The sequence below is a fragment of the Eulemur rufifrons genome, chromosome 29 (assembly GCF_041146395.1).
Source record: "Eulemur rufifrons isolate Redbay chromosome 29, OSU_ERuf_1, whole genome shotgun sequence".
Classification (NCBI taxonomy): Eukaryota; Metazoa; Chordata; class Mammalia; order Primates; family Lemuridae; genus Eulemur; species Eulemur rufifrons.
This window is the reverse complement of record NC_091011.1, coordinates 87,862,022-87,874,250: the sequence shown is the minus strand read 5'-3', so window position 1 is coordinate 87,874,250 and position 12,229 is coordinate 87,862,022. Positions and strand designations below refer to the sequence as shown.

Below are 12,229 nucleotides of genomic sequence, written 5' to 3'. Positions count from 1 at the left end.
TCTTCCTCTTCCGATTAATCCTGTGCAGGCTTAGCCTATCCTATTGATTTCCCTTCTCTTTTCAAAATGGTTTGTCTTCATTCATTCAGCCCAGCAAATAGGAAATAGATGCTGATTGTGGAAGACCAGCAGCTCCTGACACTTTAACTTGAGTAAATTAAGCAATTTCTTGCCTCAGAGTTTCAGTATGAATAGTTCAACGTGAGGTGTCCCGGCAGCATTTGTAATTCAGCTTGTTGAAAACTGATTCCATTCTCCCCTCCCCCAAGATAAGCAACACTTTACCACCACTGCTCAGGCCTTCTGGGCCCAGGCACATCCAGTTCCTCTCTCTCCTTTGCCTACAGCCCATCTGTCAGTGTGCTTTACCTTTTCTACCCTGCAAAGTCTTATATTTCTGCTCCTCCGCTCTATTTGCCTAGCAGTCCCTTAGTCCAGTCCCTCCTTAGCTCACCCCTGGGCTCGTGGCAGCCTTCCCGTTGGCTGGGTGACATGCCCAAGGTCCCCCAGCCTGGTTCTTCTTACTTAAGACCCACGCTCTGATCACTGTGCCACTTTGCAGCAGATAAGTGACGGTTACCTCTGTAAAGAGGTAAATTTATTTTAATGTTTTTCCATGGTTATATTTCTCGAATATCACCATAACCAGAGGATACAGAAATGGCAAATGACGTAGGGTCATTTTTGTAGGTGTCCACTCTTTCACCAGGTGACGTACAGTCGGGTATGTCCCCAAGTTTCGATCTGTCTTCTCTCACTTGTCAGCTTTCATCTGTTACTGTACCTGTCTCCTTGTTTGGTGCTTCTAACCCAAGAACCTAAAGAGTTCTAAAGAGAAGGGGAAGCTTGGTTAACGGTGTGGATTTGGGAGTCGGGCAGACCTCAGTTCAAATCCCAGCCCTGTTAGTAGTAGCAAAGTGACTTTGAACGAATTGTGTCATCTCCCTAAATTCCATTTAGTCATCTGTAAAAGAGGGAAAATGAGCCTTACCTTAGAGTCGTGGGGAGTAACACCACAGAGAGAGCAGAGGCAATGATGGCAGTCCTCCTACAACTTGGTGATAATTGTGTGTTAAGATGACGGTAAGAGTGAAGGCTAAAGGAGAAAGTGACAGCTTTCATTTCATACCAGCTCTTTTGAGTACTTAGAAATCACTTCTAGAAGATTGAAGTTATCAGAAGATGACACTTCTGGATGAGTAGGTGGTTGGTGTTCACAGTGTGCATTGGTGGTTATTTATTGCTTTAGCATTTGTCACTGTATTAGCACTATGCAAATGCACTTCAGTTGTCTCCATGCAAAGCCAAAGCTTCCGGGGTCAGCGACCACCTCCCTGGTTGCTCTCCCACATACGACTTGCTCTACTGGTGGACTGACTTAATTACACCCTGTTAGCAGGATCTGGAACACCATCCTTCTGCCTTTCTAAAGATACCCCTATCTTTCTAATTGTAGCCTGAATCTTAGCTTTGCTATAAAACCTTGCCTGACCACAACCCACAGTGATTCCTGCCTCTGAACTCCTGTGGCATTTACTTTGGCAAGTTGTTTACGTTGCCTGGAATTGCCAGTTGCCCTTTTTAATTTGCATTGAACTTGGCAACCCCATGAGATTTTAAGCTCCTTTAGGTCAGTAACAAGGTCTTAGATGTCTTTGTTTCCTGTTGTGCCCAACCCCAGTCTTTTTTTTATATAGAGAACACTTATTGCAGATTTGATGGTTGATTTTTTTTATTTGAGTTTTTTTCTATTTCTTTCAAATATCCAGTGCTGCAATCAGTAGTATTGTTACTGTCATTATTGACAAAAGAATTCTGTAGAGCTTGTGGTTGATCTTAAACTAGGCTCTGGTGGAATATACTATGTATTTAACATTACACAACTAGTGGGTAAACACACTTTGATTGAAAATGATATAAAAGCCCTGTGGGTATTTAGTATGCACTGTTTTGGAAACATATCATGCAGAAATGGGCTTAACCTGAAATTATCTTTGCACTACTTGTGAAATATAAACTTGGTAAGCAGGATAATTATTAAACTTCTTATGACTATTGTTTAGTGTGTCAGTGAAGGAATTTTTTCTAATACTTTCCAACTCCCTGAGGCGTCAGATCATCATGTTATACAGGGCATTCAGGGGGTGTCGGATTAGCCCTTTTCTAGGTCTTTAAAAATGTCCATTCAGATGCATATTTCTAGCATTCGGGTATTTTTGACATTTCATTTGGCAGATTATATCCCATAATTTTATTATATCTTATGTGCATAATATGATATGTAAGATAGATATAGAATTTCATTAAGTATGGGGAATCCTTCCTTTGAGTTCTTGATTACAAAAAAAAAAAAGATCTGTAGCTTCTATCAAATACTCATTATTCAGCTAAAGTATGTGCCCAGAAGATTTTAGGAAGTGAGGAAGTTAGTAGCTCTTAAAATAAGGTGTTCAGAGTCCATTCTCTTTAATAATGTAACTGGATTCTGAGTAGTAATCTATTTCACATCTGCCAAACCCAAATTAAACCTTATATACAGATAAAAAATGGTGCCACTGTTTTACTTATAATTCCTTCTCTTGAGCTTTGCTGGAATCCAGTGAAGTTGAATTGAATGGAATTTTTTAAAAGCATAGTTGAACCTTTACTCATCCCTCTAGTTTTACCCTCTGCTTTCACCAGAGTCTGATCTTCCAGTAGATAATTTGGGGCTGGCGAAATGAAAAGGAAATGTACTCAGATGTGAAGCAACTTTTTCAGTTCATCTAATTGTGAAATATAAAGTTATTAAGAAACTAAGCAAATAAGTGGGGAAAAATACACTCAAAGAACCAATCCTTTAACAAATGTCATTTTTTAAAAAAATCGGGTGAGTTAAGACCTCAAGAACATCATGAAGGCAGGGCGAGGTGGCTCACGCCTGTAATCCTAGCACTCTGGGAGGCCGAGGTGGGCGGATCGTTTGAGCTCAGGAGTTCGAGACCAGCCTGAGCAAGAGCGAGACCCCACCTCTACTAAAAATAGAAAGAAATTATATGGACAGCTAAAAATATATATAGAAAAAATTTGCCGGGCATGGTGGCGCATGCCTGTAGTCCCAGCTACTCGGGAGGCTGAGACAGGAGGATCGCTTGAGCTCAGGAGTTTGAGGTTGCTGTGAGCTAGGCTGACGCCACGGCACTCACTCTAGCCTGGGCAACAGAGTGAGACTCTGTCTCAAAAAAAAAAAAGAACATCATGAAGATTTTTAGATATTCTTTTTATTAGGTCTGTAAGACATTATCTGTAATCCTAGAAAAATGAATTTCTCATTAAATCATTAAGACAAAAGCACATAGAGTTACCCGGGTTTGAACCTCTGGGGTCGGGATCTGATTTTGCCACTTGTCGCAGGAGCCTACACCAATTACTTGAGTTCCTGGTCTTCAAACCAGGACTTTTGTGAGAATGAAAGTAGGGAGGGTGCTCTTATTAACTGAATTGCCAGAACAAGGGTAATTTGGGTCTCTCCCAGGCACAGCTGGAGGTGTGCTCACCCTTTCTGCAAAACATCTGTCCCAGAGCCTGGTATGTACTATGTGCTCATGGTTTTAAAACCGAGAATCCTAAGTGTTTCAAGAATCCCAAGGAATAGGGGTTGAAATCAAGTGTGATAGCATTTTACAGACATAAATGACATCTATAATAAAGGCTAGAAGGCAAATGTTTTAAAAATAGTATTTTGAAATGCAGACTTAAGTACATGCTTTCTAAAAAATGCAGAATGAGCATTTGAGTAGAGTAGCCAAAGGAGGGGTCTGAGCCCTCATTGCCTTTAGCATACAGGCTGTCAAAATGCACCCTAAGTCTGCATAACCTGAGTTTGTCTGGGGCACAAGGCAATCTTTCATCTTTGTGGCAATAAGGAATGATTTCTTAAAAACAACAGACTTTAATTCTGCTAATTAAAGGATATGTTTTAACGTCAGTTTTATAGGTGCTATTTTTCATTTGTCATATACAATGAAGAGTTTATTATTAATAATAAACTTGTGTGAAATAAAGTTGTGTGATATAAGTTGTTTCAAATTTTAATAATTTGTTTTAAAATGATTTTTACTGATCACTTCTGTAACATCCACATGAACTCGTATCTGCAACATTAAATAACACGGAAGGCCCCTGTGCCACCTGATACTCTGTGTTTATGACTTCAGCCTGTTTATGAGACAGAGTGCTACGGTAATAGAAATGCTACTTTTTAGAACCTTTAGTTCTAGGTTGTGGTGACTTGCACCGCTTCCATAGTGAGGGAAAATATGGCCACCTTGACGGGTTTTATCTTGGGGAGGCCACTGTGGCTTTTGTAGAAAGGTCTGGGTTGTATCGCTCCTCTAGGGAGCAGGTGCGATTATTGCAGATTTGCCCTACCAGGATTTCCTGGGTCCCTCATACTGCTCCCCATGGATTCAAAACCCACCCTCTCAGTTAGGATAGCCTCCCCAGTCTTCCACCAAGGAGGGGCAAAATCTACTTTGTCTCCCAAGAGCCAAATAGGAAGGGGAGAGATGACTTAAAAAGCAATTGGGATTTTGCCATATGATCAAACTGAAAATGTCCATTTAGCCCCTGCCTTTTCTGAAATAAAATTGACAAATAAGGAAGGAAGTGTGCCCTTGAAGGGTACAGGGGTCAGTACAGAAAGAAATGAGAGGAAACATTTAGCTCTTCCTTAGAGTGGAAAACATAAAGCTCCCCCCCCCTTCTTGTCCCCAGCTTTAGGGTCTGAATAAATAGAATGGTGAAATACTGTGGGCTTGACTCCCTGAGAGCTAAACTAATCAGGAAGGTTTGTTCCAGAAAAACACTCTCAGAAAGAAATGTTTGGAAATAAGTTTGATTGTTGCCATAAGATTATTATAAGATTAAGCTACAAAACCACCAGTAGTGTTTTATTCCTTATAAACATATTTTAGGGATTTTAAAAATGATTATTATTAAAGACTTTCTTTAGCTATATCTTGTTTGAGCGTTTTGCTTCTAGGAGCAAAATGGCCCATGCTCCAGTACAAAGGTAACGAGGCTGTGTTTGGAATTATATCTACTTCTTGCAATAGTGGCTGTTGACCTTAGAAAGAAGCAGCAGGAGCCACACCAGGCCCGGCCCGGGTCTGAGGCCGCCGGCCATGGTGCGCGTGTTTCCAGCCACGCAGTTCTCCGCTCAGATCCTGAGCATCTGTCACCAGGGCCAGCCAGTGATGGTTTCCACAATTTTATGACCCTTGGCTGTCATCCCAATAACAAATAAGTCATAAGCCACCCTCTTCCCCTCTGTAAAATTCCACTTCTACACCCTGGCCTTCCCACCAAGATCTTTTTGAAATAGGGAAACTAGGTAATAGAGCTTCACCTCCTTTATGTACAATCAGCATTTTTCTTGTTGCCGTCTCGGACACACACCCCACCCCGCCCCGCACTTGAGGCTTGAGGAGCAAGCAGCAAGCTGGATGTGAAAGGATGAAGGAAATGTGTGTTTTGCTTTGCCTTTTCAGCGGATAAGTTACTGAAAGACAAGTAGTTGGTTATTTCTATATCGTATACAACATCTAGAACAATATGGATGTTTAATTCATATCATTAAATAAAAAATAAGAATTTTCTGTGTTGTTGTAGAATGAGGGGGAGGTTGGCGTGAAGAAAAAGAGCAGTGAGAGGAAACAGGTGAAGTGTGGATTCTGAATAGGCAAGCCAGAATGTTCTTGTTGGGCATAAGGATGTCTACAGGCAGGTAGTCCTAGTACACAGGGAGAGGTTGGAGTTCAGGATTCACACACAATGGGGCACCTCCAGCAGATCTGTGGGCTCAGGCCAAAGGTGGGACTCCGAGCAGGTGTTGGGCTTTAGTCCAGAACCGCCCCTAGGAAGACGGAGCAGGTCCAGGCTGAAGCACAGACAGAACATGACTGCTGAGCCCAGGGCGGGAGCTGCCTGGCCTCTGCCTTGGTTTCTAAAAAGTCTCAGTTTGGGTGGGAAAGTATTGGCAGATTTTTCTCTAATCTCCAGAGAGAGGCCAGGTTCCATGGGTGTGTGTGACTGGTGATTGTTCTGTGGCCAGAGCACTAAGTGACCCTGGAGGTCTGGCCGGTTAGAGTGCTCCATCCCATCAACTGAGCACTGACAATGTATAATAAACTCAGCTTAATGCTGGGGGAAACTTAAAGAAGTGTGAAGTATAAACTGTAGCTCTTGCCCCGAGAATATAGCCTGTTTATGGAAGCATGACCTAAATGTGTAAATAGCTAAACAGCACAAAGATAAACAATTCAACAGGAGCAGAAAGTTTACAAAAACACAATTTGTGGCCAAATGGATGGCACCTGTGGTAGGTGCCGTAGGCACAGAGCATGGTCACTGCGGGTTGGAGTGGTCTCGGAAGAGAAGGGTCTGAAGGGGCTGGTCTTTGGGTGCGTTGAGCAAGCAGTAAGGCATGCCAGGCGGGGAACGGTGTCAAAGTGTGAAGGTAGGAAGTGTAAGGGATGTTCTAGAAACACCGAGTAGACCAGCTTGATTAGAGTTGAGGGTTCAGGGAGGTAAATAGAGCTGAAGCTAACGGGGTGGTTAGAATCAAAATACAAAGGTATTGAGTGGAGTCCTCACCTTTATCTACTAGACACTAAGGAGCCATTGAAAGTTTTTGGACAGAGGAATGACATGCTCAGAGGTGCTTTAGGAAGATTAATCTGATGGCTGAATGAACATAGGTAGACTAAAGGGAGATATAGAATGCCCAGGTATTCCAGATGTCTGTATTTGCTCTAGTCCTACTAGAAAGTGATAAGTGCCTCAACTATGGAAATGGCAGCAAGAACAGAAATAGAGTCGGATGCAAGAGACATTTTAGAGGCAGGAGACGTTAAGAAGACTTAGTCCCTTTTTGGCTATGGAGTTAAAGAAGAATCGTCATAGGTAAATCCACAGTCTCTGAACCAAGTGACTAGAAGAACATTTAATGAACAGAAATGGAGGTATTAGGATGGAGGTATTAGGTGAGGTAGCTAGATTCTTAGGAAAAGATAAGGAGTAAAGCTCTGGAACATGGCCTTTGATGTTGCAGTGGGAGGCGCCTGCGTGGAGACGACAGCTTACACTGTTTGAATGCGTGATGTCTTCCAGGGAAAACTAAGTCAAAACATTGGAAATGCCAACACTTTAAAGGAGGAAGAGGAAAAGGAACCACCCTAGCACCGTGTGCAATCAGACACGGGAGGAGGAGGTTACAGATTCACATAAGTCTAGATAAGAACATCAAGAAGGAAGTTGTGGTCAGCGGTATCAGATGTTGCAGAGAGGTTAAGGAGAACGGGAGCTGAAAAAGGCCATTGGATTAGGCAATTAGGAAGTCATTTACCTTTAAGAAAAACATAGGCCATAGTCCATGAATGAGGGGCAGATGGATTAAGACGTGAGCTTTGAAAAAAAGGAGCATAAGTCGTTGGTTACAGGTGAGAAGAGGGAAAGAATCATGAGGGGGGATATGGCTGTTAGTCCTCTTGCCTTCGCAATTGGGAGTCTGTGTGCACACATATGTATGGAGGCAGAAGGAAAAGATAAAGTCATTGATTTGTTTGGTCAACCTTTGTTAAGTACTTACTAAGAACTTGGATCCAATTGACAGGGAGAAATTGGAAGATGCAAGAGAACAGTACAGGGAGCAGGTTCAAGAGAAAATGAGAGAATACGGATCATGAGAATAGCGGGGACTTTTTAGTGTTGAGAAAGAGAAACACCGCTTCCCCTGAGACTGGAGAGAGGGAACAAAGGATGGAGGATGGACGTAGATTCAGGAATGTTTTGAAATGAAGAAGAGAATAAAGGAGGAAAGCAAGGCTGACCTCAGTCTTCTGGACAAAGTGGAAGGTGGGTCACCTACTGAGAGAGGGTGGACCCAGAGTGACGGCTGGTGGGGTGAAAAGGGAGGTATTAAATAACCCCCCTAGGTAACGGTGGGGCTCAGAGAGACCAACAGTAGGCTGGCTAAGCACCAGGGATGCTTGGCAGAAGCCCCACTTTCCTTGTGCTTCTCTAAGAAATGTTCGTTGACTGCAGCGTAGAAGATGGGTAGTGTTTCTACTTTTATGTTTAAAGACTTAGCCTTCTTCATCCCCTTATTATTTTTCCCTGATACATTTTCTGTGAGTTTTTGTTTCCAGTATCAGCACAATTACAGATTGTACAACTATTCCAGAGTCATGGTCTTATAGATTTCTGAGCTTATCTAAATTGTGGATGAGATGTTGGTATGCAATAATATTGTTTTCTACAGAAATGTATTGCTGTGTGAATTTAGTAAAAGTGAGTGACTAGAGCCCATGAATTGTGCTACCTACTCCCTTCCAAGGAAGCTGATATCATGTTATAGTTAGTCTATGTAAATGAAAAATAGCAGACCAACTGTTGACCCACTCAACTTAAATGAATTCATTTAAGGTGACTAAGAAGCCAGGCAGTTACTATGGTTCACCCAGAATGCAGAAGCTCACGAGTGGCCCCATGATGGGGCGTCTGTGGGAAGATGAACCTCAAACCAGTAAACCTGACGGGTGTGTTGTCAAGGCTGAGCTGACCATGTGGGTCAACTCAGTACATGGCAGTTATCAGGGCCACCTGATACATGATACAGTCTTCAGTTTTAATAGGATGCAACTCAGTGAGAATTGAGGAAGGATTCATTTCTGTCACAAATAATGTTTATAACAAATAACTGATTAGACTAAGTCCTGACAGTGTAATTCTGTATCTGAGTCTTGACTGTGTTCCCAGCTCTACTCTGCGAGTCTCCCACCCGTCTGACAGTGGCAGGTAGAACACTGGATCCACTTGGTTCCACAAACCCAGTGACCAGGATGTGCTTCTGGATGGAATAGACTCACTTTTCCAAGCTCGTTCTGCAGTGGGAGGAAAATATTCTATATGACCCAAGCCACCGATCAGAACTGAAATAGGTCTGTTGAGTTTGTTCCTGCAAAGGTGACTCAAACATTTATTTTTCCTTTTCCCTTTCTTATAGGTATGGCCTCACATGTGCAAGTTTTCTCCCCTCACACCCTTCAATCAAGTGCCTTCTGTAGTGTGAAGAAACTGAAAGTAGAGCCGAGTTCCAACTGGGACATGACTGGGTACGGCTCCCACAGCAAAGTGTACAGCCAGAGCAAGAACGTACCACCGTCGCAGCCAGCCACCACAACCGTCAGCACCTCCTTGCCAATCCCAAACCCAAGCCTACCTTACGAGCAGACCATCATCTTCCCAGGAAGCACTGGGCACATAGTGGTAACATCAGCCAGCAGCACTTCTGTCACCGGGCAGGTCCTCGGCGGACCACACAACCTAATGCGTCGAAGCACTGTGAGCCTTCTTGACACTTACCAAAAATGCGGACTCAAGCGCAAGAGTGAGGAGATTGAGAACACGAGCAGCGTGCAGATCATCGAGGAGCATCCACCCATGATTCAGAATAATGCAAGTGGGGCCACTGTAGCCACTGCCACCACGTCAACTGCCACCTCCAAAAACAGCGGCTCCAATAGTGAAGGTGACTATCAGCTGGTCCAGCATGAAGTGCTGTGCTCCATGACCAACACGTATGAGGTCCTAGAGTTCCTGGGCCGGGGGACGTTTGGACAAGTGGTCAAGTGCTGGAAACGGGGCACCAACGAAATTGTGGCCATCAAGATCCTGAAGAACCACCCGTCCTATGCCCGGCAGGGTCAGATCGAAGTTAGCATCCTGGCCCGGCTGAGCACCGAGAGTGCTGACGACTATAACTTTGTCCGGGCCTACGAGTGCTTCCAGCACAAGAACCACACGTGCTTGGTCTTTGAGATGTTGGAGCAGAACCTCTATGACTTTCTGAAGCAGAACAAGTTTAGCCCCTTGCCCCTCAAATACATTCGTCCAGTTCTCCAGCAAGTCGCCACAGCCCTGATGAAACTCAAAAGCCTAGGTCTTATCCACGCTGACCTCAAACCGGAGAACATCATGCTGGTCGACCCATCCAGACAGCCATACAGAGTGAAGGTCATCGACTTCGGTTCAGCCAGTCATGTGTCCAAGGCTGTGTGCTCCACCTACTTGCAGTCCAGATACTACAGGTAAGACCACTTGCACCGAGACGGGAGCTGCCGGACGCCCAGCGGCACTCGCAGGGAGTGTGCAGTGTTACTCACTGTGGGCAGGTAAAATTATACGCCTGCACCTGCTGCCCTCAAGTGATCTTAATGTAGTTGGGAAATTAGGACAAGTGCACCTTGCAGTGACAATTAAGAGCCATGTAAGAACAGAGCCAAGTAAGTTTCGCAGTGTAGGCATTCAGGGCTGGAAGGGCTCCCTGGGAGTGGGGTGCAGAGCAGAGGCTGAGCAGAGGAGTTCGGTCCTCATGGGTGGGTAGGGTCCAGACAGGCAGAGGAGAGAGGGACGTGGTGTTCACAGTGACACTGGTGGAAATGTGTGAGACTTGTGCAAGAGACTGGGGGGACACCCACCTGGCCAGGACAGAACATGTGAGTAACGGGAGATGTGATCGAAAGGATGGCTTGGGACCAGGTTCTTGGGTGTCTTAAATACCAGACAAAGGAATGTACCCTTGAACCTGCAGCAAAGCCTGGAAACTTTGAACACAAGGTAGCAGGATGAAAGTGACGTTCTGAGATAATTCCTTGTACATCGATGTGGAAAAGGGCTGCAGGAAGGGAGAGACTATAGTCTGGTGCCAGTCGGTTTGCTCTAGTGGTGAGACAACTTCCAGCTTTGGGCCAGGATGGTGGAAGAATTGTGGTGCCCCAGGTAGGGAAGCATGAAGTACTCATTCATTCATTCATGTGCTCAGTCATTTGACAAGCAGTTATTGCACTTCTGACACGTGCCGGGCAGAGTGCTAGTAGGTACAGGGGTGCAGACAAGGCCTTTGCCTTCTGGAGTCTCCAGCAGCGTTCCTGGGGACGCCACTGTGCAGTCAGGGTCGGGAACCGTTGCTTTCGCGGGGCTGAGATGAGAGTGCTGGCTTTGGGGTCAAGAAAATCCAAGGTTGAACCTGATCTCCCTGCTCACTAAGCTGTGTGACCTGGGCCAGTGGCCTTACTTCTCTGTGTCTTCACTTCCTAACCCATAAACTGGAGGAAATCCTCTCACCAGCCTCATGGCCTGTTGGGGTGATCCGATGCTGGGCTCAGGTGCTTCATGCAGTGGCCAGCCCGTGGCAGGTACGCAGGACAGAGTTGATAGAAATGGGAAGCAGGGGTCCGTTTTATGGAAATAGTGATGGGTCATGTCTGAGTTAATACCAAACAGTCCAGCGAAAATGGAAGTTAGCAAGAAACAAAAGTGAAACCACCATGAGAAGACAGAACACGTACACATTTAAGGGGCTGACTTGTGGGCCCCCATCCCAAGACTCATTTCTGCCTGAGACCTTCTGCCCTGACACTCCCCTCGTGGATGTGTCTTCTCGACACTTCTCTCAAGTCCACAGAAAAGAGGCTGGGAAGTGTGCTAGAGCCATGTGGGCACAGCTGACCTGTTGCTCACACCTTGGCCAGCTTCCTCTCTGCTTGGCTTCCCTTGGTTGCTGGCCCCAGCCCGGCTGCCTGCAGAACTGTCAGAAATTGCCTCACTCTCTCCAGTGTCTGCGCTTCCCATCCCATCCCTCAACCTGCCGGCTCGAGGCCCCCTTCCCTGGTCCTGGGAGAGCCACTCCACACCCGTCCCAAGGTGCCCACTCACATTCCGCCCTGTCTCCTTTCATCTCCTCTCTTTTCCTCTTGCCCCTTTCTTTAGGAAGCGTTTTGTGACTTAGAGCAGCAATTTGCTAGCCTCTTCACCCTGCCCTGCCCCAGCGATTCCTTTCCCTCTGAATTCCCATGTGTGTGCAGCTCCCATCTCAGGAAGTCTCCAGTGGCTTCTGCTCTGCTGCCAGGCTCCGGGAGGGATGGACGTACTGCTGGCTGGCTCCTAAGCCCATGCAGTCTGCTCTCTGTCCCCGCCTGCTGCTCTAAAGAAATGCTTTGCTGGCCTGGAGCCAGGTGTTTCTCATCAGAGCCAATGGAGGGAAGAAGTGAGCCCAGGGCCGGCCCCTCCCCAACCCCCCAAGAGGGTGGGCAGCCTCCTGTGTCCAGAGCAGAAGGATGGGGAGTCAGGCACCAGGTACAGACAGCACCTGCTCTCTGCAGAGAGCGACCTGGCCTTCTTTGCAAGC

At 45.5% G+C, this 12,229-nt stretch overlaps 1 protein-coding gene across 4 annotated transcripts in view; it reads left to right on the top strand.

Moving 5' to 3' along the window:
- HIPK2 (homeodomain interacting protein kinase 2) overlaps positions 1–12,229 on the top strand; it is a 179,061-nt gene that overhangs the window by 48,277 nt on the left and 118,555 nt on the right. For 3 of the 4 annotated variants that reach the window (XM_069462040.1, XM_069462038.1, XM_069462037.1), the window contains exon 2: positions 9,047–10,130. In XM_069462040.1, coding sequence (XP_069318141.1) covers positions 9,047–10,130 — 1,084 coding nt within the window. Of the gene's footprint in view, positions 1–7,870; positions 7,897–9,046; positions 10,131–12,229 lie in introns of those variants that run through there. The other variant, XM_069462039.1, reaches the window with a different exon arrangement.